This window comes from Sus scrofa, chromosome 1 (assembly GCF_054392235.1).
Source record: "Sus scrofa isolate SSC_HxYL_T2T_F1_AM1 chromosome 1, Sscrofa_HxYL_maternal_Yorkshire_Landrace_v2.0, whole genome shotgun sequence".
In the NCBI taxonomy this organism is placed as follows: Eukaryota; Metazoa; Chordata; class Mammalia; order Artiodactyla; family Suidae; genus Sus; species Sus scrofa.
Window position 1 is genome coordinate 57,934,421 of NC_139383.1, and position 26,670 is coordinate 57,961,090.

The following is a 26,670-nucleotide window of genomic DNA, read 5'->3' on the forward strand; positions in this document are numbered from 1 at the left end:
AAATAATCTGAAAAAGAATGGATGTGTGTACATGTATAACTGGATCAGCAGAAATTATCACAACATTGTACATCAACTACTCTTCCCCCTGCCCCCCGTCTTTTTAGGGCTGCACCTTCAGCATGTGGGAGCTCCTGGGGTAGGGGTCAAATTGGAGCTGCAGTTGCTGGCCTACACCAGAGCCACAGCAACAGTAGATCCAAGCCACATCTGTGACGTACACTACAGCTCACAGCAACAGTGGATCCTTAACCCGCTGAGTGAGGCCAGGGGTCGAACCTGCAACCTCATGGATACTAGTTGGGTTTGTAACCTGCTGAGCCACGACGGGAACTTCCAGTACCTCAATTATTCTTCAATAAAACTTTAAAAAACAACAACAACAACAAAAAATAGACTAAGAGGAAGTATAGGCAACATTTATAAGAAAGGGTTAATGTTCCTGTATTGAGAATTAAAGATCCCATCTATAAACTGATTTAAAAAAGGGACACATGGCAAGTCAAGGAAAGAAAATACAAATGGCAAATACACAGAAGAAAGACAGCAACTTCGGGAGTCATCGTGTTTTGCCCATCAGATTGGCAAAAAGCCAAAGGACTGGTAACCACTAGTACTGGTGAAAACGGGGGAAAAAGACACTCATAAGCTGCTGAAGGAGATGTGCTTTGCTACAATCTTTTGGGACCGCAGGTAGGATTTAACCTATGGGATTCTTAATTCACAAAATAAAAGCACACCACTAAATATGTTCCCAAGCATGTTTATTGCAGCGATGTTTATAAGAGGGAAAAATTGGAAACTGGAATGTCTGCTGACAGATGATAGCTAAGTAAATTGCGATTTACAGGAACTGCAGATATTAAAGATGTGCAAAGTGTGTCAACCCTACATGATGGACCTGGAGGCATGTACACAGTAGATAGCTATGTGCAAAAAGCAAGTTGCTGAGTAATTACACAGTAAGAAGTAAGTGCTACCAGAATACACCTAGCCCCCTAGAGATGTGACTACGTATTTATATTTTGTTGTAGGCCAGGAGAAAGCCTGCAAAATTTGGTATGCCAGGGGCTGGGGTATGCTGAGTTTGATTATTTTTAAAAAAAGGAACTTAAGAAAGCTGATTGTTGATAAGGGACAAAATTGCACTTATTTTAACTTTCTTCAAAGCGGGAAGAGTTAGGATGAGAAGTCAACGCGGATCAGATGGGAGAGTTAAGAGCGTAACTAGAACACCTGACAGAACATAACATGCGAGGTGAACACTTTGCTTTTGGTCGAACATTTTGGCTCTTTACAGAGGCAGAGGCAGAAAGGTTGGGAGGAAGCCCAGTCTGGTCAGTCTGAAGTGCCAGCCTGGTTGCCGGCTGGAGATGGGAACTCTTTTCTTGACTTCTGGTTCTGCGTCTCTTTGGGGTTCACCTGGAAGAGAAGGCCCCTGAACTCTACACAAGAACAGATGGGGGCAGAATCAGTCTGAAGGATGTTGGCTTCTGGATCGGTTATGATTCACTCGGTGAAGGGTTTGCCTTCAGTGTTATAACCGGAGACCACATATCCACTGGGGTCAAAGAGACTCCCCAGAGCAAATTATTAACTCAAAGAGGAGCAGTCATCCTAAAGCCCAGAGATAGTTCTTGGAAAACCTAATCTCTTCTACTTTAGGAAAACTAAAAGGTCAAATTGAGGAAAACCTTAGCTTTACTGTAACGATCCTACCCCAAATGCACTATTGAGAGAGGCTAAAGGTGATTCCTGAAATGACAGAGAAATTTGGAAGATGTATCTTCTTTTGAAACTGTTTAGAAGTGCAAAGAACAGATCTATTTTTTTTTAAGTGAAGATGAGAATTTTTTTTGTTTTTTAGGGATGAACCTGTGGCATATGGAGGTTCTCAGACTAGGAGTCTAATTGGAGCTATAGCTGCCGGCCTACGCCAGAGCCACAGCAACTGGGGTTCTGAACCGTGTTTGCAACCTACACCACAGCTCACTGCAATGTGGGATCCTTAACCCACTGAGTGAGGCCAGGGATCAAACCCTCATCCTTATGGATACTAGTCAGGTTTGCTATTGCTGAGCCACAATGGGAACTCCCAAGATAAGAATATTTTTAAAAACAGTGGTATTTTTTGAGGAGAAACTAGTCCTGTTCACAACTGTTTTGTAGGTTGACTGATTCCTCCTTTGCATAGATTCATTTAAAACGGAAAAGTGCGAAGGTTGCCAAGGGATAGGGCCTGAACACAGGGAAGACACATGTGCTCCTGTTGGTGGCAGGCAGCTCTGAGAAGTGACTTTAGGTTCTCTTTGGGGATGTTAAAGAGACAAAAGGAGATTTATCTGAAACTGACAGGTCTTTGGACATATGCAAATGTCATAAACACACACCTCCTTCAGTTAACAGCAGGAACAAAAAAGACATTTTCCCTTTTCTTGAGAAATGGCTCCTTGGCAAGGTACTTCTTCAGGCCAATGGACCCAGTGACTAGGCCTCTGCATCAACAATGATTATGAATAATTTCAGGGAAAAAAGAAACCTCCTAAATGCTGTGATCAGAGGGAAAGAAACGAGTGAGGAAAGAGATAGCACAACCAGTCACCGTTCTCACAAAACGGCAATCCTCTCCCAGGTGAGGGACACAGATGTGACTCTGGGTGGGGCACCAAGCCCAACCCCCCATCCCAAACCTGAGGGGATAGAGTGTGTTCAAAGAGCAAGAGTTTCCCATTCAAAGTTCCTTTTTAATGTCTTTTAGCTAAATTAAATCCTTTTAGGATGTTTCTTTTTTCCATCTTTCCCAGGCAGGAACAGAAGAGTGGGGAGCAGGCGAGCTAGAAAACGAGCAGGTGATGAGGAGGGCATTTCTGCAGTTGGCACAGGGAGCTTTGGAATCTGTTTGGAATCTATTTGGAATCTAGCTGCAAACTCTCTGCAAAACATGCCCGACCTAAAACCTTCATGTGTTCTCGCCAACCTCGCAGAAGCTGAATCAACCGCACGTGGCTCTGTGAAAAGCCACCTCACCCCGTGTGGCATTTCTGCTGTCTGGTTGGGTTAATGTCCCTGCTTTACTAGAGGCTAATATTCAGGGAGTGCAGACGTGGGCGGAGGGTGCGGGCCTAACAGGGGCCAAGCTTCATTTGCTCCTGGGTTTTTCAGAGAATCAGCTCTCGGGAGGGACTTCTCACTGGGCTCGGACTTCTCACTGGGCTCCCTCTGTCCTGCTCCCGATGCCGCTCTGAGACACAGGTGGCGGTCTTGGGTTGGTTCTTTGTCAATCAGCCAGATCACGACACAGACACCTTTAGATCTTTCCAGGGGCCTCTTGTGTTACAGGGGAAGGGGAAACATACGGAGCATCTATTCTTTTCTCTCCTTGTCCTCGGGAGTCTTGCTCATGGTGAGGCTGGCATTGCTCCTGCTTCCTCTCCCAGCACTGGAAAGATGAGGAAGGAGCCTTTGGGAATTTTTATTAAGAAAGCACTTTGCTTTCAGGGTAGACAGAAACCGCTACTCAACCCCACTCACCATTTGTGGGAGCTTGGGAAATGACACATTATACAGTTATGTGTGACGGACGAGGGTGCTTCTTCAGTGACACTGGGACTAGGGAGGATGGTGAGCTGTCCATCACCTGCATCGCAATGGACAAGGGATGGCTCCAGGGTCCCTGTTGACAAGGAAACCTAAAGGTGCCGGGAAAGCACCTGTTTAGTGCGGATCTTTCTAGTTTCAATCAGTCAGTTTTGAAAGGGATTCTATATTTTCCTTCACTGAGGAGGTGAGGGGCAAGGATGAGGGTAATGAGTATTGCAGCCTCTCAATGCAGACAGAGAAGAAGGAGAGAGGGAGGAAGGAGGGGTGATCTGAGGTGCTGGCACACCTTTCCGGCATTACACTTACTTTTAGCACTCAGCATTTTGCCTCTGCTCAAATTTCAAGTACTTTCTAGGACAAAAGTGGTTAATTTGGAATGACCTTGAAGCATCCTGCCTCTGTGGATGGGGGAGGCAGTCCCTTGACTGTAACCTTTAATCTTGACAAACAAGAACAATCTGGCAGCGGTGGGGGCAGGGAGAGTCCAGATAAAGGACTGAGGGTAAAGCACATGCTTGAATTTATGTGGGTTCCCTACCTCCTGGCCCCTGTCCTGCACAGGACACGACTCACTGTCTGCTTCCGAGAACGATCCGGATTCGTCGCTGGAGTTGGTGCCGTAAGACTGCTCACATTTAATCTGGGGTCGGACTTGGTTGTACATTCCATCTCCCATCAGGCCTGGTTCCTGATGTTCTGTGGCAAGGAATCTGGCTCCCTGGGAACAGGGTGAGGAGGAGAACTCACAGAGAGGGAGGCTGCAGGGCGAGCCCCCGCTGCCGTCCTCCGCGTAGGAATACGAGGAGCATGAGCTCGAAGTCCTGGTCCTGGTCTCCAGCGGGGGCGAGCGAGGGCAGACTTTGATTGGCACCGGGCAGCTAGTGTTGGGCCGCATCCTTCCTGGCAAGTGGTCAGCCATCAGCCCACCGTGAGAGTAGGTCTGAGAGGTGGGGAGGGACTGGCCGGCCCCTACCCACAGACCCTTTGGCACCGGCTCAGAGAGGTCTTTGTCCAAAGCGCTCACCCCAGAATACGAGTGCACCGCAGTGCTCACTTGGTCACAGGCGCTGGAAGAGAAGATCACACTTCTCCGGTCCAGCTCTCCTTCCTGTTTACAGAGAGCCTCCAACCCAGGCCCCTTGAGGGGCGACCCCATTGCGAAGCTGGACGCGTCCTTCTGGCCCATGTGGGGCTGTCCGTAATTGCCCGTGAAAGGGGCGTAGTCAGTTTTAAGGTCACCCTGAGTGATCCCCTTGTCAAAAGGGCACGCTGAACTCCTGGCAAAGTGCTGCTGAGAGGTACCCGGCGGGCCAGACAACTCCACACTTTTTGCTATGAACAGAGACCTTAAGCAGGAAGGGGAGGACGCGCCCCTGGACCTTTCCAGGCAGGCGGCCCCCGCAGCGGGGGCGGGGGCGGGCGCGGGAGCAGGGGCGGGACTGGGCTGTTTCCGGTCCATTTCCACGTCCCCCGCCCTGTCTTTGATGTCAGGCTCATCTCCGGACAGGCAGAGCGTGATGCTCTCCTCTTCGTTCTCCTCGCTGGGCGGCTCGCTTTTAATCTGCCCCATGGCAAGCCCCGGCTTGAGGCTGTTGCCGGAGTTATCTTCACCGAATGTGCTTGCAAAACCTGAGGTACTGTGTGATGATGCGTTATAGACATTCTTGGTACATGCAAGCTGGTATTTCTTGTATCTGGGGTACTGCGTTAACGAGTCCTTTGCCGAGCTCTCCTTGGTGTCCGTGGGCACGTCGGACTCGGGCAGCAAAACTTCTTCCTTCTCTGCTACTGGGATGGCAGTGGCCTCAAAGCTGATGGGGTCTGGAAGCATCTGGTCCCGGGGGCAAGCCATCTTGGCCGTCTCAGAATCCATCGTCTCCTCCTCTTCCTCCTCCTCCTCTCCGGCGCTGTTCTCCCGGTCCTCGTGCGCGCGCTGGCACGCGGCGTCCTTCCGGCACACAAATAGCCCATCCTCGCTGTTCAGGAGCTGTGTCTGCAGGAAGCTGAAGCAGGAGTCCTCCAGGTTGTGCATGCGCAGGAGCTCGGCGCAGCGGAGGACCTCACGGATGTTTTCTCTGCTGAGTAACAGCTTGGCGGTGTAGGCAAACTGCAACAGCGGCCCAAAGCCCCTGGCCGTGACCTGCAAAACAAACAGGGAAATTGCCCACCGTTACCATCAGCACTGCTATTGTCCCGAATCCCTCAACTGAAGCGAGATAACCAGACAGTGCTAGTGTCCCAGGATAAAGACTGCAAAGGAGCAGTTAATCTCGTACTGGGTCAGCAATGATTCTGCTTCCAATAATTAGGGCCTGTCTCGTGCGTGCCACTGCTGTACTTCATCAGGACACACAGAATTGAAAATCACCAGGGTCAAGTGGCTAAACAAGAGGACAACGGGTTCAGTGTTTACACTAATGAAATATCCTGGCAAAAATGTGCGGTAACAATGGGAAGCCTATTAATTTCTCTCCCCATCCGTCCTGTTGAGAGCCATTGTACATCAGGAGTGCTGCGATACTTCTTACAGCTCGCTCCAGCCAAAGAAAGCATGGCAGTGTTCTTGTCAGCTGCAAAACTGGTGATAGGGCTTCTTTAAACCCCGAAAGTCCGTGGGATTTCAAAAATAGTTTTTTTTTTTCTCTTCACCAAGTTAAAAAGAGACATTAAAAGCAGCTCCTGTTTTTTGCTCACTGAATCCTGGTTTCTAGTTGGGATTTTCCAGTCATCATGTCATAGCCCATCTTCCAATGATACCAGAAATGACAACAATCCCAAAACAGTGTTCTCAACAAGAAATTAACTCCTGGCCCATAAAAGGCAGGGGTGGGGGTGGGGGGTGTTAGAGAGCTAAACAGACCGGCTGTTATTTAAATGGCTGAAGCTGCTGAATGACACAGGACCTGGGCAATGCCGTCCCTAATTATAAGCAGCAGCTTTGCCACCCAGCTGTCTTCTTCCCTGGTAAATCTTCAGAGGCTGGGCCTACTGTCATGTGCTGCTCATCCATTACATTTCACACAGATGGGAAACGTGCTATTTATGCACAGCTTGTGTACACGCGCATGCGTGTACACGTACACATCCAGGGCAAACCAGACAATTAGAAAGATGCTGCCTAAGGCCAACTGCTTTTTTTTTTTTTTCACTCCCGGATGGAAAGATTAAATTTGCTGGTGTTGAGAGCAGGCTTCCTTAACCTATACACAAACTCACGCACCCTCTAGGTTCTAGAAGCACCGATGATCCCATAAGGAAGGGAAGGGAGGCAGGTCCGAGAATTGTGTACAAAGCCAAATGAAAGCAGTGGTTATGCGGCCCTTGCTGGAAGCTATAGTAGCAGTGATTTTAAAAAATATCTGCTAGGGGAATAAGTGCAGAGCAAGATGAACTGGCTTTGTAGCTGACTGCCCATTCAGCACAGCACACAGAGCCCAAACTCTTGTGAGGACTTATATCTGTTGTTCAAGATTCAACTCAGCATCAACTCCTCTGGGACCCTCTGCAAACCTCTTAAAGAGCCATCCTCTCAGCCCTGATAGCTGGAGTAAGGAAATACCCTGCCTTCTCCAGGGCACCACTCACTTTATATCATTGCATTCTAAGGGAATGCATAGTATGAGAAGTTTCTTAGATCCATAGCTGGACTGAATTTTTTTTTTTTTTTTTTTGGTCTTTTTGCTATTTCTTTGGGCCGCTCCCGTGGCATATGGAGGTTCCCAGGCTAGGGGTCGAATTGGAGCTGTAGCCCCTGGCCTATGCCAGAGCCACAGCAACGCAGGATCCGAGCTGCATCTGCAACCTACACCACAGCTCACGGCAACGCCGGATCGTTAACCCACTGAGCAAGGTCAGGGACCGAACCCGCAACCTCATGGTTCCTAGTCGGATTCATTAACCACTCAGCCATGACGGGAACTCCTTTTTTTTTGCTTTTTAGGGCCACACCCATGGCATATGGAGGTTCCCAGGCTAGGGATTGAATTGGAGCTGTAGCTGCTATCCTACACCACAGCTCACAGCAACGCTGGATCCTTAACCCACTGAGCAAGGTCAGGGATCGAACCCACAACCGCATGGTTCCTAGTCAGATTCATTTTCGCTGCACCACAACGAAAACTTTCTGGACTGAATTTTAATTGTTAATATTTCTGTACTTTAAATAAAAAAAAAATATCCATCAGATGATGAGTTCAGAGATGTCTGGTTTAAAAAAAAAAAAAACAGGGAGTTCCCGTCATGGCTCAGTGGTTAACGAATCTGACTAGGAACCATGAGGTTGTGGGTTCGATCACTGGCCTTGCTCAGTGGGTAAGGGATCCCGCGTTTCCGTGAGCTGTGGTATAGGTTGCAGACGCGGTTTGGATCCCACGTTGCTGTGGCTACAGCTCCGATTGGACCCCTAGCCTGGGAACCTCCATATGCTGCAGGAGTGGCCCAAGAAATGGCAAAAAAGACAAAAATAAAATAAAATAAATCAAACACACACACACAACAGGAGTTCTCTTGTGGTGCAGTAGGTTAAGGATCCAGCATTGTCACTGCAGTGGCTTGGGTAGCTGCTGTGACGTGGGTTCTACCCCTGGCCTGGGAACTTCCACAATCCACACAACAAAACCCTATGACTTCAAGACCCCAATTACAGTTCTACAAAGTCAATCACTGCCATTTCCCTTTAATTGTATTTAATTGTGTCTGTGTCTACTATTTTTCTGTCTGACAGCAAAGCTTCTTGACATCATGGATTGTTTCATTTCTCTTCGTAACCCTGCACCTAACTAGGTTATCTAAACACCTGATAAAACCTGTCTATTATTGAATATGTCAGAGGTCTAACTGTGCCCCTAACATATAAACAGTGTCCAGAAGGGGACAACACAGTCTGTCTGGTGAGCACTGCCTCAAATTGCTTTTGGAGCAAGGCACTGTGTAAACCAGCAAACGACACCACTTAGCGCGTCAACGGCAGGCAGGAGTGCTTCTTGGTCGTGTCCCCTGGTACCAGTATTAAAAGGAAGCTCATCTGACCTACGCTTTTGTTGTACTAAGCTGACGTGACCATAGATTCAGCAAAAGTCTGTTTTAAGTACTTCTCTCCCAGGAACCATTTCAAGGGAGTGATCCAGCAATCCCATTCCTGGGCATCTATCCAGAGAAAACCACGAATCGCAAAGACACATGCACTCCAATGTTCATTGCAGCACTATTTACAATAGCCAAAACGCGGAAACAACCTAAATGTCCATCGACAGAGGAGTGGATCCAGAAGATGTGGTACATATACACAATGGAATATTACTCAGCCATCAAAAATAACGAAATACCAGCATTTTTAGCAATATGGATGGACCTAGAAACTATCATGCTAAGTGAAGTCAGCCATACAATGAGACACCAACATCAAATGCTTTCACTGACATGTGGAATGTGAAAAAAGGACAGATGGAACTTCTTTCCATAACAGATGCTGACTCACAGACATTGAAAAACTTATGGTCTCCGGAGGAGACAGTTTGGGGGGTGGGGGGATGTGCTTGGGCTGTGGGATGGAAATCCTATGAAATCAGATTGTTATGATCATTATACAACTACAGATGTGATAAATTCATTTGAGTAATAAAAAAAAATGAAAAAAAAAAAAAAGGAAGTGTAAGGTAAGGACGTATGTACTGATAACCAAAGAAGGTTGATGAGAATGTCACACCACTCATTTCTTCATTGTAACATGGCTCCATCACAAAGAAAAAAATGGCAGAATCAAGGCAGAGTTGACCCTCCCACTAGGGAGCATCTTCTGCTCTGCTCCTAGGCAAACTGCCAGTTGCAGAGTGGATAATACACAGCTTGAGTTTTGGCAGATGGGCTCCTTATAGGAGAAATCGGGGAAACCCATCTCAATGCTCTTTATGCTTTTTTTGGGTTTCATCATTTTATTTATTTTTTAAAGGGTCACACCTGCGGAAGTTCCCTGGCTAGGAACTTCCTGGCTGGCCTTTACCACAGCCACAGCAATGCTAGATCTAGCCACGTCTGCAACTACACCACAGTTCACGACAATGCCAGATCCTTAACCCACTGAGTGGGGCCAGGGATTGAACCCACATCCTCATGGATACCAGTTGCGCTCCTTATTGCTGAGCCACGATGGGAACTCCTCCTTACGTTTTTTTGTTTTGCTTTCTTTTTTTGCTTTTTTTATACAGCCCTCCTCATACTCTCCTTACCACTTTTTTTTTTAACCTTTTTTCTGTGAAACCGTTTCCTCATTTCTATTTATTTATTTATTTATTTTTAATAGTTATTTCCCCAATACAATTTTTTTTCTACTACTTCTTTTTCATTTTGATGCTGTTGGTCTCAGGAAGCCTCACCACTGTCCCCTACCCTATCTGCCTTTAAAGAAAATTCCTGGAGTTCCCATCGTGGCGCAGTGGTTAACGAATCCGACTAGGAACCATGAGGTTGCGGGTTCGGTCCCTGCCCTTGCTCAGTGGGTCAAGGTTCTGGCGTTGCCGTGAGCTATGGTGTAGGTCGCAGACACGGCTCGGATCCTGCGTTGCTGTGGCTCTGGCATAGGCTGGCAGCTACAGCTCCGATTCGATCCCTAGCCCAGGAACCTCCATATGCCGCAGGAGCGGCCCAAGAAATGGCAAAAAGACAAAAAAAAAAAAAAAAAAAAAAAAAAAAAAAAAGGAAAATTCCTGAAAAAGCCAAGGGACACCTCCAGAGATCCCTAAATCAGTCCTGGGTGTCACCACTTGCCTCATGGCTGCAAGGTGCTGCAGAAAGCTTCTCTGCTCAGTGCCAAGCTGATGCTTAATTGTATGAGTGGACCTGAGGTTGCCAATGAGCCCAGTCTCCACATCCCAGATCAGATCACCAATTCTTTTGCCCTCAGGAGACATGATGAGCTTGAAATGATTGTCATGTGGTCATGAATGAGCCATGAATAAAAAGAGGGTTGTAAACTGTCATTCAAGCCCAGGTCAGAGGAAATGGTGTGCTCGCCATGAAGGTTCAAGAGTCCATAAATAGCTCTTCCCTCCCAGAGTTTAAGCCATGCTTTGTCATAGTCAATTCTGCTAAATTTTGCTCAGCTTCTGTGTGCAGGGCCTTGTCTAGTTGATCAGTTGCCATTCACCAAGCACTTCTTAGTGCCCAGCGCTGTGCCAGCTGGTTCTCAGGATGCACTGCAAGGCAGGCAGGATTGTCTCTGTCTTGTAGATAAGGAAACTGAGAAGCAAGGAGGTGAGGGGGCACATCCAAGGTCACAGAGATAGTAAGTGGAGAGCTGGGATTCCAACCTTGGTACTCTCAGCAATGGTTGTGTACAAGACTCAGCCCTGTGCCTAAGAAACTAACAGTTGAGCTTTGAAGGAGAAATATGAACAATGACAAGTTGATTTTAAGTAATCACGTACATCAGCAATGGAAGGGCTCTCACAAGCTTACATGATTAGTTTCCAACTGAGAAATCCTGACCAGTTCAGGAGGAGAGGCGATTCCTGTGGGGTCCCTTGAACACTTGTAAGCAGGACACCAGGATGCACTGAATTGCTCCCGATTGGGTCTGACCTGGGTCAAGAGCTTCTGTGATACAATGAGTGCATTCTGAATTGCCAGAGCTGTCCCTCCCAGGAACCCAACTCTGGTGCACTTCAGGCCAGCTGCAATAGCTCCAAATACACAATACAGAAAGTGGGTGCCCATCACACATGCAGGCAAGTGTTCAACCAGGCGGAGTCTTTCTAAATATTGGTTTAGCCTCTGTCTTGAGTAGCCTGTACTGTCTTTTCATTTTTCGGAGTCATTTAAACTCACATTGTACTCAGAAAGCAAATATCCGGGTACCGACATGAAGCTGCATGTTTATGAAACAGGGGCCACAAGCTTGCATTGTTATTCACGTTCTGTTTTTAGCAAGTAAGGCTCTGATAACGGGGAAAAACTAAGAGGGGGTAGAAGGTGGAGAATCACACACAAAACTAATGACCCATAAAAATGTTATTAAGAAGGTAATGATTATCAAGTTATAGTGGAATGAAGAGACGAGAAACAGCAAGGCAGTTCCATCTCACTGGTGTTAATGGAGCTGTGTTTCACGGCTCTGAAGGAAGCAGACCTATCTAGGCTAAAATTCACTGGTTAGGAATGGCCTCAAGGAATGATAACCAAATGCAAAATACAATATTAGGGGCAGTCTTGCATTTTTTTTTTTGTCTTTTTGCCATTTCTAGGGCCACTCCTGCGGCATATGGAGGTTCCCAGGCTAGGGGTCTAATCAGAGCTGTAGCCACTGGCCTACGCCAGAGCCACAGCAATGCAGGATCCGAGCCGTGTCTGCAACCTTCACCACAGCTCACGGCAATGCCGGATCCTTGACCCACTGAGCAAGGCCAGGGATCGAACCTCGACCTCATGGTTCCTAGTCGGATTCATTAACCACTGCACCACAACAGGAACTCCAAGCATTTTGAATGGAATATTTTAGTTGGATCATTTTGAAGAGTACATTTTTCGCTATGCTTAACTATGTAACCACCCGGTCCCATGCTGTGCAATACACATTGTGCTATAGATGAGACAGCATGGAGAGTTCCCTGTGGGACAAAGACCCAAGGGTGGTCAGGAAGTAATCCCACCTCGCTCTCTGGCTGTGCCTGAAGAGGCAGTGACCTCATCTGACAGCTGGCACACACAAGGCAAGTGGCACTGACTTCTGGGTTTGAGGCTTGCAAGAAATAAGGTCAGACTAGAAGACTTGTGCACTGTTGTGTGAAGCCACATGTCACTCAGGTGTTGAAAAACTGACCCACTGAAACCATAACCCTCAACCCTTGATGTCCTTGGGTTCCGATGTATCCTCTCTCTGCTGTCGAAAAATGGAAGATGAAGTGATGAAAATGCAGCTGGCAGAGGGCACACTTGGGTGCTGTCTGTAGAACCAGGGCACTTGTTCTACTGGACAGAGCTTGTGAAAGAAAACCTCTAATGGGTTTCATGGATATGGTTTATTACAGGGATCAGTGAGCTTCAGGCACAAATTGAAAGTAGGGTTTAGGAACGTTTATGAGACTTGAACTACATTCTCTACTCAAGCCACACGATGCAACTCTCTCAGCTGGTTCTGCCAGTGTGTGTGTATATTCAAGGCTGTAACCACACCCATCTGCCGAAGGCTGATCAGTTGGGTCAGGAGATCTGATGACTGCACCTTAGGAGAGGGGTGGCATGCTACTCAAAGTCCCAAAATTTCAGCCTTCCAACACAGAATCTTTTACCTTCAGCAACATAACGTCCCAGGGAAGCTGGATCTCACCTACACCGCAGGAGCGGCAAAGGGAAAGTAACAAAGCTGTGCTGATGGGCTTTTGAAAACACTGAGCTGAGTTGTATTTGCACAGCAAGGCACTTGTCAAATAAAGACAACAACACTGGTGACAACTCACTCCTCCCCTCCACCTCCGCACAGCACTGTATCACATTCTGCAGGCTGAAGACTGATTTAGTCATGAGGCATCGCTTCTGATCTTAATTTTCTAAAATTAATATCCATATTAGCACACGTTTCTCTCCAAACCAGGATGCTATACAGCCATACCACATTCAGGATGTATGTGTTATAAACCTCACTATTTCAGCAAGGTGTCTGGTTACTCTAATACTAATTTTAGTTAAAGATAGAGCCAATGAAACCAATCCGTTTCCATTCCCAAAGTAACAATACAAAGACTAAAGCAAGATGATTAATACGTATAAGAATATCATTTCATCTGGTGGGTTTTTAAAAAAATCTGTCAGTGAATATGGCTTAAAAGCCTGAAACTAAGTATCTTTTCTCTCCTGTGCAGGCTTGAATTTGGGTTTGCAGCCAGAACACAAAGTTCCTCTCCTATTCCTAAATCTGTCCCTGAGATGCTCTATCTGATCATTCAGTCGCAGACTATTTTCTTGATTATTCCTCCCTTTGTTCATTCACTCACAGCCACGAACTGGGTACTTCCCATGCACTGTGGGACAGCAGAGGGAACCAGTTCTCTTGGATCCACATCCTAGCTCTACTATGGTCCACCTGGGTAACTTTCTTTTTTTTTTTTACTTAATCTTTCTGTGCTTTGGTTTCTCCAACTATAAGACCAACAGTGCCTGCCTCGTAGTAAAACCTATGGAACAGGGTCTAGCATTGAGTAACAGCTATTATTATTGCTGTCACTGCAAAAATGAATAATACATAGTCTCCTCCAGGGAGCTAAGAGGGTGACCAGAGAGCCAGATGGTCAACACAAATGTTTACAGTATAATCGAAGTGGGTATTTGCAGGGTGCTGAGGTGGGACCAAGGAGAGGGCAGGAACTGCTAGGGGCATCGGTGTAGGCTTCCTCGTGTTGAAGGCTGAGTTGATGTTCATCAGAGTAAGTCGAAGAAAGGCTTGGCGCACTCCATCTCCTTCAGGCTCTTCCTCAAATGCCACTTTCTCAGTGAGGCCTTTCCTAGACCTCTAATCACAAGCGTCCTTCTCCATCGCAGCACCGGGACTGGTGACATGACTTTCAGGGCCCACTGGCAAGCGGCAGGGTGATCCTCTTATTCAGAGATTAAGAACGAGATGAGGACAGAGTTCTTCTGAGCGTGAGGCCCTAAGCAATTGCACAGGTTATAAGCCCATGAACCTGGCCCTGTGAAAACACATGTGCACATATGCATGCTACCTGTCCTTGCAGGTGCAATGGGCTCCCTGATCTCAGTGGGGTGATGGTGTCCTAGGATAGAGGCAAGCAGTGAACTCCTTTGCAGTGAAACCCAAAGGCTAGCTGGCCCAGCTATTGGGACCAGCAGCATAGGTCAGCAGTGACTGGCAGGATCATGGGTATCTGGGACTGAAATACGCCATAAGCTCATGAAGGTACTTTTGGTTTGTTAAAAAAAAAAAAAAGAAAATCATGTAGGTTAAGTAGTCAAAGCCCTGCTCAAGTTCCCATGATAGAGAGTCATGATCCCAGACTCCCTGAAATTAATTCCCAGTAACTCTTGAGGAAGGACTCAGCTATAATCCATGTTTTTGCTATGATTTCTTCTGTCATAGGGTTTGCAGAAATGTACAACCTGTAGTTTTCCTAAATCATGAATACAAACTTTTTTTCTTTTCAGGGCTGTACCCGTGGCATGTGGAGGTTCCTAGGCTAGGGGTCGAATCGGAACTGTAGAGGATGACCTGTGCCACAGCCACAGCAATGTGGGATCTGAGCCACATCTGCCACCTATCCACAGCTCACGGCAATGCCAGATCCTTAACTCACTGAGCAAGGCCAGGGATCAAACCCACATCCTCATGGACACTAGTCGGGTTCACTGATCCCTGAGCCATGTCGGGAACTCTCCAAACTTTTTTTTTTTTTTTTTTGGTCTTTTTGCCTTTTCTAGGGCCGCTCCCAAGGCACATGGAGGTTCCCAGACTAGGGGTCCAATCGGAGCTGTAGCCACCGGCCTACGCCAGAGCCACAGCAACGTGGGATCTGAGCCATGTCTGCGACCTACACCACAGCTCACGGCAATGCCGGATCATTAACCCACTGAGCAAGGCCAGGGGTCGAACCCGCAACCTCCTGGTTCCTAGTTGGATTCGTTAACCACTGCGCCATGATGGGAACTTCCCAAACTTTTTTTAATTAAAGAAATTTAGCTAAAAATTATTCAGAAATTGTTCAGATCAGTACCAAATCCATCTATCTCTACCTATCTATGAATTGAAGTAGCACAAACATAACAGGACAATCTAAATAGTTCTGACCAACTACTAACTGTGACTTCAAGCATTCAATTTTATTCTGACATTATAAATTCATATGCTGGTTATTTCCTATTGTCTCTCAGCCTCATGCTCACTCTCTCTTTGTACCCTCCCCCTTTTTTTGGCCACACCTGTGGTATGCAGAAGTTCCCAGGCCAGGGATTGAAACCACAACACCACAGCAGTGACCTGAGCCATAGCAGTGACAATGCCAGATCTTTAACCTGCTGAGCCACTGGAAAACTTCTCTCCCATTTTTTTAAGAAATAACTAACACACATCCCTGCATATGTTTATATATCTTAAACTGATACAGGGATGTATGATGGTTTGATTTACATATATTATGAAATGATTACCACGATAGGTTCAGCTAACATTCACCTTCTCATATAGATACAATAAAAAGAAGAGAAAAAAGAAATTATCCTTGTGATGAGAACTCCTAGGATTTGTTCTTTCAGCAGCTCTCTCTCTCTCTCTCTCTTTTTTTGGCTTTTTAGGGCCATACTCGTGGCATATGGAGGTTCCCAGGCAAGGGGTCGAATTGGAGCTGCAGCTGCCAGCCTTCCACCACAGCTACAGGAACATGGGATCTGAGCTGTGTCTGCGACCTACACCACAGCTCACAGCAATGCGGAATCCTTAACCCACTGAGCGAGGCCAGGGATTGAACCCATGTCCTCATGGATACTAGCTGGATCCGTTACTGCTGAACCACGACAGGAGCTCCGGCAGCTCTTTCTCTATGTCATACACCATGCTCCCCACTCTAGTGCTGGGGCCGGGAGTGTAAAAACTTTGCTTCCCAGGCTCCTTTGCCAAGTGGTTTATTCTCCAATAGGGGGCACTGGTGGGAGAAGAGAGATAGGCAGAATGAAGCTGTGGTTCCTTGTTCTCTTTTTTTTGCCTTCTCTGGTGAGGTGTCTGGAAGTGGCTGTCTCCTCCCCAGGTGCAGCCCCTCCTTGGTGCTCAGAGGCCCCTTGATCCCTCCAGCCCTGAGAGTGGGAGCTGCTTCCTGCTGTCATTAATCACTGGGTTCATTCTCCTTCCACTTTCTGTTCTTTCAGTTTTCCAGCACCTGTGTAACCAATTCCTGGTCTTACACCCCCTCTGTCTGAGACACCTGGCGTGGTTTCTGTTTCCCTGACTCAATCCTCATCCATTTTACAGACAGGGAAGCCAAATGAGGTGATGAAGGGATTTTCCCAAAGTCACACGACTGGTCAGCCAGGGCTTCCCTCAAACCTTCTGCCTGCAGAGTTCCATGCTCAGGCTCCTTTCACACCTGATGCTGTCTCTCTGAGGGGATCCAGAAAATAAATGATATTTCATATGGAAACACATGATTGTTCCATTTTACTACATTCTCTAAAACATTCAGTTTTATACAGCTCTGGCCAAAGGAATTGGCTGACCGGATGTGGTACATCCGGGGTAGTAAGAAGGGTGACTTTTGGGAGTTCCTGTTGTGGCTCAGTGGTTAACGAACCTGACTAGGATCCATGAGGATGCGGGCTGGAGCCCTGACCTCACTCAGTGGGTTAAGGATCCCGTGTTGCTGTGAGCTGGGGTGTAGGTCACACATGCGGCTCAGATCCTGTGTTGCTGTGGCTGTGGTGTAGGCTGGCAGCTGTAGCTCCAATTGGACCCCTAGCCTGGGAACCTCCATATGCCACGGGAGCAGCCCAAGAAATGGCAAAAAGACAAAAAATTAAAAAAAAAATAAATAAAAAGAAAGGCGAAGCTGATGTTGAGGGCTATGTCATTGGGCCCCTGCCCGTGTCAGTTGGCTCAGGATTATCATGGGCTACGAAACAGCTGAAACTGCCCCTTACGTGTTTGGTTGTCTCAGGTTGATGAGAACAGAGAAGGGGAAGCAAATATCATTGTCTCCCTCGGGGACTGGCAACACATTGGCCTCGTGGAACCTTCATTTCACCTGGGTCGTTTCGCCCCCTCATCTCACTCCTTCAGGTGTGGACTTGATTCTTCCTTCATTCAGCCACAGATGGTTCGATTTCCCAGGTAAATGACAAGCAAAAGTCATGTATGATACAAATATAAAGTACTGTATTCATATTTACTCCAAAAGCAGACAATGAAAACAGAAAGTCTCTCTGCTGAAAGATTATATAATGAAGCTCATAGAGTAACTTTTAAAAATTCAATTTCAGTCTAAGTGTGGATCTTAAAATAGATATAAAATAGTTGTAACTTTTTACATTTTTTAGTGTAAAATGAAAGTGAAAAGCATCCCCCTCACTGGTAATGAAGTAGTAAAACCTGCATCTAGGTTTACGGTTTCATTTGAAAAACCACCTCCAACAGAAAATCATTTTTAAAAAGAAGATTTAAAAAAATTACCTAATTTCCATTTGAATGACTGTCTCCCCTCTTTCAGGAAACCAATGATCTTCATAGACCAGAATTTTCTTGAGTCAAGGTTTGGTTTTACCTCCTAAACCCCTCCAGTCATTTCAAACCAACCATCAACCATTTGATGTTCATCCAGAAAACACAAAACATTTTTTCAAAGCTTCTAGTCTTGAGAAGTTCAGTCCCCCATCAGAGCCTTCTAATGGTTCTTCATATTAAGCCAAAATTCCTGTTCCTGAAACCTAACCTCTACTCCCTTCACTGCCTTTCTCTAAAACACCTTGAGTCTGACTCCATCCCATAGGGTACCTGGTCAGAGTAAATGTTCCATTCATTGGTACAGAGGACAGAACTACCACATCCCATCATTTAGAACCTGTTTTCTTCTCCCAAGGCAACAGAAATAAAAGCAAAAATAAACCAATGGGACCTAATCAAACAGACAAGCTTTTGCACAGCAAAGGAAACCATAAAAAAAAGGCAACTAACTTATGGAATGGAAGAAAATAGTTTCAAACAATGCAACCAACAAGAGTTTAATTTCTAAAATATACAAACAACTTATACAACTCAACAGAAAAAAAAACCAACGACCCAATTGAAAAATGGGCAGAAGACCCGAATAGACATTTCTCCAAAGAAGATACACAGATGGCCAACAAGCACATGAAAAAATGCCCAACATCACTGATTATTAGAGAAACACAAATCAAAACTACAATGAGGTGGAGTTCCTGTCATGGCTAAGCAGTTAATGAACTTGACTAGCATCCATGAGGACGAAGGTTTGATCCCTGGCCTCACTCAGTGGGTTAATGATCTGGCGTTGCTGTGAGCTGTGGTGTAGGTCGCAGATTCGGCTCAGTTCCCGCATTGCTGTGGCTGTGGTGAAGGCCAGCAGCTACAGCTCTGATTCAATCCCTACCCTGGGAACCTCCATATGCCACAGATGCGGACCTAAAAAAAACCCCACCACAATGAGGTACCACATCACACGGGTCAGAACAGCCATCATTAACAAGTCAACAAATAACAAATGCTGGAGAGGGTGTAGAGAAAAAGCTACCCTCTTACATTGTTGGTGGGAATGTAAATTGGTACAACCATTATGGAAAACAGTATGGAGGTATCTCAGAAAACTAAATATAGAACTACCATATGACCTAGAAATCCCACTCCTGGGCATATATCCAGACAAAACTTTCACTGAGAAAGATACATGTACCCCTATGTTCATTGCAGCACTATTCACAATAGCCAAGACATGGAATGTCCATCAACAGATGAATGGATTAAGAAGATGTGATATTTATACACAATGGAATACTACTCAGCCATAAAAAAGAAAAACATAATGCCATTTGGAGCAACATGATGGAACTAGAGACTCTCATACTAAGTGAAGTAAGTCAGAAAGAGAAAGACAAATACCATATGATATCGCTTATATCTGGAATCTAATATATGGCAGAAATGAACTTTTCCACAAAAAACAAAATCATGGACTTGGAGAAGAGACTTGTGGTTGCCAAGTGGGAGGGGGAGGGAGTGGGATGGACTGAGAGCTTGGGGTTGCTAGATGCAAACTATTGCATTTGGAGATCCTGCTGTATAGCACAGGGAACTATATCTAGTCCCCTGTGATGGAACAAGATGGAGGATAAAGTGAGAAAAAGAATGTATACATCTAAGGATGACCTGACCCCCTTGCTGTACAGTGGGAAAATAATAAAAAAAAAAAAAGAAAAAAAAATAAATTCAAATTCCAAAAAAAAAAAAAAGAATGTATACATATGTATGACTGGGTCACTGCTGTACAGCAGAAATTGACAGAACACTGTAAATCAACTACAATAAAAAATTAAAAAAACATATTTTCTCTGATAAGAATTATTATTATTATTTTTTATGGCCCCACACACCTGAAGCATATGAAGTTCCCAGGCCAGGGATCCAACCTGCACCTCCACAGTGACCTAAGCTGCTGCAGTTGATTCTTACCCACTGTGCCACAGCAGGAACTCCTAGAACCTATTTTCTATGAATGCTAAGATTTATTTCATTGCCACTTATTACTTATGGTGCTATCAATGACCATCTCCGAGCTTTTATTCCCCCTAGCACATGCTATGCATAAGCTATGTGTCCATTTCAGTCTTGCAAAATTGATTTCTTGATTCAAGTGTGTACACTTGTCTAGATATTCAGAAATGGTTCTTATTCTATAAATTGCTCTTCAGCAAAACTTTTTTTGGGGGGTGGGGGGGCATGCCTGTGGCATGGGGAAGTTCCCAGTTCAGGAATCAAACCTGTGCTACCGCAGTGACCCAAGTCACTGGGTCATCTCCAGACTTCTGATGTATTCCTGGGCTCCACAATTTCTCAAAGATTTTGACCTTAACAAGTTATACCATAATCATGTCTATTTTTTTTTCTTGTACTGTCAGAGGTTTACCTCATCCAGACTAGCAGCTTAGGTGTTTTATTCTACTTGAGGTTTCATTTTCTTCTCCAAGATTTTCTGTTTTCCATCCAATGGCCCCTCTCCATAATATGCAATAGAGAGGGAACTCAGGGCTCTTTGTCAGCCTCAATACTAAATGATCAGCTCCAAGAAGCACCTGTTGGTTTCCTCACCTTCTTGCTCCACACAGAACAATACATTTATTTTCCTACCTGTCCCTTTTGGAAAGGTCCCCACTCATTTTGGGCTTGGGTTTTCCTAATACTGTTTTTGTAGTTCACATACCTTTTCATAGTCGTTCATGCTTTTCTACCATTTCAAAACAAACAAACAAACAACACACACACACAAAAACCAAACTGAGCTAAACAGAGAGCTGTTGGCACAACTATCCTCCTTTGTGGAAAAAAAAAAAGTCCTCATCTGAACTTTGTTTCGGGCATTCATAGCCCTCATGATTCATCTTTCCCTGCATGTGCGTAATTTCTACATCTCTCTCTCTCTCTCTTTTCTTGGCTGCGCCTGCAGCATGTGGAAGTTCCTGGGCCAGGGGTCAAACCCATACCACAGTAGCAACTCAAGCCTCTGCAGTGACAACACCAGATCCTTAACTTGCTGTGCCACAAGAGAACTGCACATTTCTCTTATTAAAAAAAAAAACCCAAAAACTTTCAAAAGGTCATGAAGCCCAAACCAGTAAACTCCTAAAAGAAAACACAGGGGAAAAGCTTCATGACACTGGATTTGGCAATAATCTCCTGGATGGGACAACAAAAGCAAATATAGACAGCTGGGATTTTATCAAATTCAAAAACTTTTGTGCATCAAAAGACATGATAGGGTGAAAAATGCAACTTATGGAAATGGGAGATAATATCTGTGAATCCTATATTTAATAAGGGGTTATATCCAGAATATATAAAGAACTCCTTTGACTTAACAACAACAATAAAAATCAAATATTCTGATTGAAAAAGGACTTGAAAAGTAATTTTCAAAACAAGATACACAAATTGCCAACAAGCACATGAAAAGATGCTCAACATCACTAATCATCAGAGAAATGAAGATCAAAACCACAAGAAGATATCACCTCATACCCATTAGGATGATTACTATCAAAAGCACAGGAAATAAGTGTTGGCAAAGATAAGGAGAAATGTGGAAGCCTTGTGCATTGCTGGTGGGATGGTAAAATGGTGCAATGGCTAGGAAGAAGAGTATGACTATTCCTCAAAAAATTGAAAACAGAACTACCAGTTGATCCAGCAATCCCACATCTGGGTATATATCCAGAAGAATCAAAAGCAAGGGCTGGAAGAGATATCTGTACACACAATAAATAGAGCAGTAGTATTTTGCAATAGCCAAGAAATGGAAGCAACCCACATGTCCATCAGTGGGTGAATGTATAAACAAAGTGTGGGCATATACATATGATGGAATAGTGGGCAGCCTTTAACAAGAAAGAAATCTATCATACGGTACAACACGGACACACCTTGAGGTCATTGTACTAAGTGAAATAAGTCGGTCACAAAAAGACAAATGCTCTATGATCCCATTTATATGAGGTATCTAAAGTAGTCAAATTCATAGGTAGAGAAATTAGAATGGCGGTTGCCAGGGGCTGGGGGTCGGGGAAAAAGGGAACTTGCTGTTTAATGGGTTTAGAATTTCAGATTTGCAGCATTCTGGTGTTCTGGAGATCCGTTTCATAGCAATGTGACTATTTTTAAAGTAAGATGAATGTTGGATGGACACTAGTATAAGACACTTTTTAAAAATGGTTAGTAAGATGGTAAATTTCATGTCGTATATATTTATCACAATTTAAAAAAGGTCTTGAGATATTTTGAACAGTGCAAAATCTCCCCTTTGACTATCATGTTCTCTAAAATGCTACGGTCTCTTCTAAGGATCCTTTCATGTATATTCTTGTCAGTTCCTTTTAGTTCCTCAGTATTAGGACCAAAATAGCCATCCTAGTCTTGAACTTTCTACCCTCTGACAGGTGAAACTGCCAAAAAAGTCAAATCAGTTATCACTCGGCTATTCTGCTGTTAGTGGAAGAGCATTCTGATAGCTATTTATATAGCTGAAGTTCTGTATCATGCTTCTCCTTTGCTCTAATTTTGTAAATGGGAACTGGAACGTGGAACCTGTAATGGCTCTGACTATATAACCCATAAGGAACTCCTCCTACACTCTCAATTTCATTTCTCTCCCTTCTAATCTTCCTCAGCACTCTTTTGAAGGTTCCTGCCCTCTTGTTTCTCAATTTGCTTACAGAACTTCTGGATATTTGGTGCCGCTCTGCTCTTCTTTCTGGTTGGTTCCATTTTTCATTTGAACACAGAATTCCTTCCCACAGCCACATCTCAATGTGATGCCCTTTTGCTTACCAGGTTGCTTGGGTTACCTGAGAAAAGTCTATTTATCACCCTGGCAATAATCTCCAATTCAATCGTTAGTCACTCCTGCTTTACCCATTGATGAATAGACATCGGAAACTAAGTATTGCTTCTGTCTTGCCCTTCTCCTTGGCTTATCTGGTGATTCACCAAATACTGTGCACTTTCACATCAATGTCAAACCTGCTCGCTTCTGCAATAATTGATGTCATGAGTTTAGCAGGATTTCCATCTCCCCTCTTTCAGTTTAAAGCATAAGCCTGTACACTGTGGGTTCTCAGTAACTATTAGTCGAACTGAGTTGAGCTAACCCGAGTAATGCCTGCCGGGGCAAGCAGACAATTGGAGTCCTTCTTTCACATGACAATCCATCACATATTTGAAGACATCTGTCGCGCCTGGTTAAGGAATTTTTTTCTTTCCCTTCAAAAACTGAAGTCATATTTTCCATCTGAAATCAAAACTGAAGAACTGACAGATCACACATCTCTTATGGAAAATGTTATTTTCTTCTTGACCTGTGGAAGCAAGTGGGTTTACATTCCACTAATACCCCCAAAACCATGAGGACTCAGTGTCACCAAGGGAGGACCACTGACTGGTCTTTGGTGGGGAAAGTAATCTGACTCTGACAACTTGAGCAACTAGCCTGCTGTTTTCCCCTTTCATTTGCAAAATAGGAATAAATAAATAGGGACGTGCTGAAGAAAGTTAGATTATACATTTGAAAGGCCTTTGAGACACAAACCCTTACAATTCTAAAAAGATGTGCATCATCATCTTAAGCAGAGCTTTTTTATTTGCAGTGGAAGTGGGTGTTATTACAGCTTACAGAAGGAACAAGTTAAAGATTATGCCTCATGGGCATGGTTTATACAATAGCAATAATAGTATTTCTACCGTCTTTAGTTTCCTTCATCTCAATCCTTTACAAACCATCCTATAACAGAAGCAGAGACACACTGACTGGGCTATGCAAGATTGTACAGTAAGCCGGGGTAAGTGCATATATGGAAACCAGACGTTTTGCCAAAGGGACTGTATACTTCTGATTTCTCCCCCCTTCTCCTGTTTCTACAACGGGCTCTGCCAATGGGGAAGAGTCAATGCTGATGCAATGCGGGCGCCATCTGTGCTCTGTGGGGACTTAAACAGCGGCCATCAACACAAAGCTTCCATATGTGATTTGGATGCTGGCTGCCCTGGAGCCGTAGGACTAGCAGACGGGACGTACAGCTCTGTAGTAATCAGGCTGCAGCAACCGTTTCGACATAACACCCATGCTCCTGGATGGGAGCATGAAGTCCAGTTTGTCACTCAGCCATTCCACTCCCCTCCCCACCCCACTCTCTTCTAATCTTTTCTATATGCGATTCCTGTTGTCAAGGGAGGGAATGGAGAGGGAGCCGATGGCAGCATGGCCACTGCTGCTGTTTTTTGCCTGGATCTGTGGGGCTCTTGCCCTGTCACCTTTCTATAGCCTTTCCTAGGACGCTAGGGTGCCAGGCTTGCAAATGACATCAACAGGGACTGGGAGCAAGCCTCTGCTGAGAAGGGCAGTGTGTCCAGGACTTCAGGCTGCTGGGGCATGAAGGCAGGGTCCTGTTTTGGACAATAGTATCATCTCTGGTAACACTGCCGCCAAAGCAGGTGAGGCAGAAATTTCCACCAATGACTGGGAGGTGGTGTCCAGTTTCTGTGGGGTTGAAACACACTTTTCATGCTAACTCGGGGGATGGTGAAAGAAGGAAATAAGTCACAGGTGCATCCAGACTGTACCTTGGAGGTTGTTCTGGGCCACCTACTTTGAATGTAGCTAGGAAGTGTTATGAAAGACCTCTTTACTCACAGCTCCTAACTAGGAAAACACCTTTTCTACCATAAATAAAGACAACCAAACCAGCTTTTGGTTTTTGACAAATACCAAATCTCAAGAATACCAGGTGTTTTGTTTTGGGTGAATCAAAGTATTCCTGAATATACCTTTAAAGATGTGAATTAAGGCAACCTACAATACCTGGGGGTGTTCTGGTGGAATTTTAGTCACTGAAGTTGGAAATCAGAAACCCCACAGATCATAACGGAAAACAGTTTCCTTGCACAATTACAGCAGGAACTATCTGGCTCCTGGGAGGGAGGCTGCATGAGTTCATCCACAGCAGATTACAAGCAGCCTCCCAGAGCAGCATAGCTTTGAAAACCTCAACCCAGGAAGAAGGTATCTGGATGGCATCGTCATTTCTTTCTTTAACAAGCGTAGGAGGCCAGGGCTTAAGAATTTCTAGGTAGAGTCATCACTGTGGTACAAATACTGAGACTCAAAGCAAAAGGGAAAACTAAGACCACTTCTCTGCTCAATTCTCATGACCTCCCTCCTCTCTGTTGATAATATCTCTTCTCTCTCTGGTACCTTGATGATCTCTCCAGATCTCCAATCACAGGGAGGCTAGACAATCTTTGGGTAACTGTTCCCGACATGAACTACGTTTCAAGTGGCAAGGCTCCACTTGATTTTTTTTTTTTTTAATTTGGCTGCACCCATGGTATACGGAAGCTCCCCAGTCAGGGACTGAACCCAAGCTGCAGCAAGTGACCAGAGCCATAGCAGTGACAACGCCAGATGCTTAACCAATAGGCGACCAGGGAACTCCAGCAATGCCCTACTTTAGAGAAAAAATGTAATTCTCTTCTGTCCGACTTTCTAGATTTCCCCCAATTTGACTGCCTTTTCAGTCCTATCTCCAGTTATTCTTTGGAGCCAGACCGCCAGCCTTTCTCTGGCCTTCCAGCATTTGCTCAAGCTGTGCTCACTGCCTGGATGCCTTCTTCACTTTGCTTTACTGACTCCGACTGTACCTGTGATACCTGTGGAGGACAAGGTAGGGGGTGTCCATCAGTACAAAGGCCAGGGGAGACCCTTGCAAAGGAGGCAGCAATTAAACTGGACACCCACCATGCCAACCTAGGCAATAGCTGCGGCTTACAGACCCCTAGACCTGGCATTTAATCACATGAGTGCTGTTTTGCATTGTTATCTCACAGTTGTGCCTGTCCTGATGAGAAATTCCCAAAGGTCTACTTTTTACATGTCACCTACATGTATTCTAATAGAATCTGGCAAATATCTGCACTGTGAAGAAGAGTCTGCTATTTCTTCTCAGGAGGCAATAACACTACACATTGCAAAAGATTTAACAAAAGGTCACATTTTCATGTCAATCAGATGATACGGTATTCACAAAAGGTTAAACAATAGGAAATTCCTAGATCACAGAGAAGTGCTGGAGCCATGGGGATTTTTATGTACAACCCAGAAATCTTGCATAAACAAGACGCAAGTAAATAATAAATGTGAAAATATTTACTTGAGCATTTGCTGTGTTGGGTGCTGAGGTGAACTTGAAAGAAGCCAAAAATACAGGTTTACTCTGGAGGAACTCAAGATAAATTATGCGCAGTCACAGACAATAATTAAATGTTAAACTATACATTGTTGAGACTCCTGGTATGACAGAGGTGTGAGAAGAGGGACGGGCATAGGTTGTCTAATAGCACTAAGCTTGAATGAGAGCAGGCTGGAGAACAGGACAGCACACCACCCATGCCCTCCAAATACTGTGAACTTGACCTTGGCCATTGTCAAAAACAGCATCATGGCTATCTAAGGAAGAATCTTCTATAAGCCCCTAGGATTTAACGCCCTTGCCTGCCCGAGAGAAACCAGGACCTTCTGCTCTATCTAAACTTCAACTGGCCCTTGTAGAAGGAATGCCATGGTTTAAATAGAAATATTCTGTCAAGAGAGGCTGACAGTGCATAGAAAGCCACAGAGCAAAACCGGGAGATGGGGCTTAGGGAGGGCACCTGTACACCATCACTGGAAGGGCTGCAGGAGCCAGGAGCTGTTTTGGAAGTGAAGGCTAAAAGAGTGAAGGGGATGAGCCAAACTGGTTCTTTCGTAGCCTGCTAAGCGAGAATCACCAGATTTGACATCTGGGGCATGGGTGGGGTGGGGTGGGGAGGCT

At 45.1% G+C, this 26,670-nt stretch overlaps 1 protein-coding gene across 10 annotated transcripts in view; it reads right to left on the reverse strand.

Annotated features, from left to right (window-relative positions):
* Window positions 1-26,670, reverse strand: part of BACH2 (BTB domain and CNC homolog 2) — a 379,609-nt gene that overhangs the window by 14,672 nt on the left and 338,267 nt on the right. For 7 of the 10 annotated variants that reach the window (XM_021090081.2, XM_021090103.2, XM_021090087.2 and 4 more), the window contains one exon: window positions 4,139-5,740. In XM_021090081.2, the coding sequence (XP_020945740.1) occupies window positions 4,139-5,740 (1,602 nt within the window). Of the gene's footprint in view, window positions 1-747; window positions 5,741-26,670 lie in introns of those variants that run through there. The other 3 variants (XM_084960352.1, XM_084960355.1, XM_084960353.1) reach the window with 1 other exon arrangement.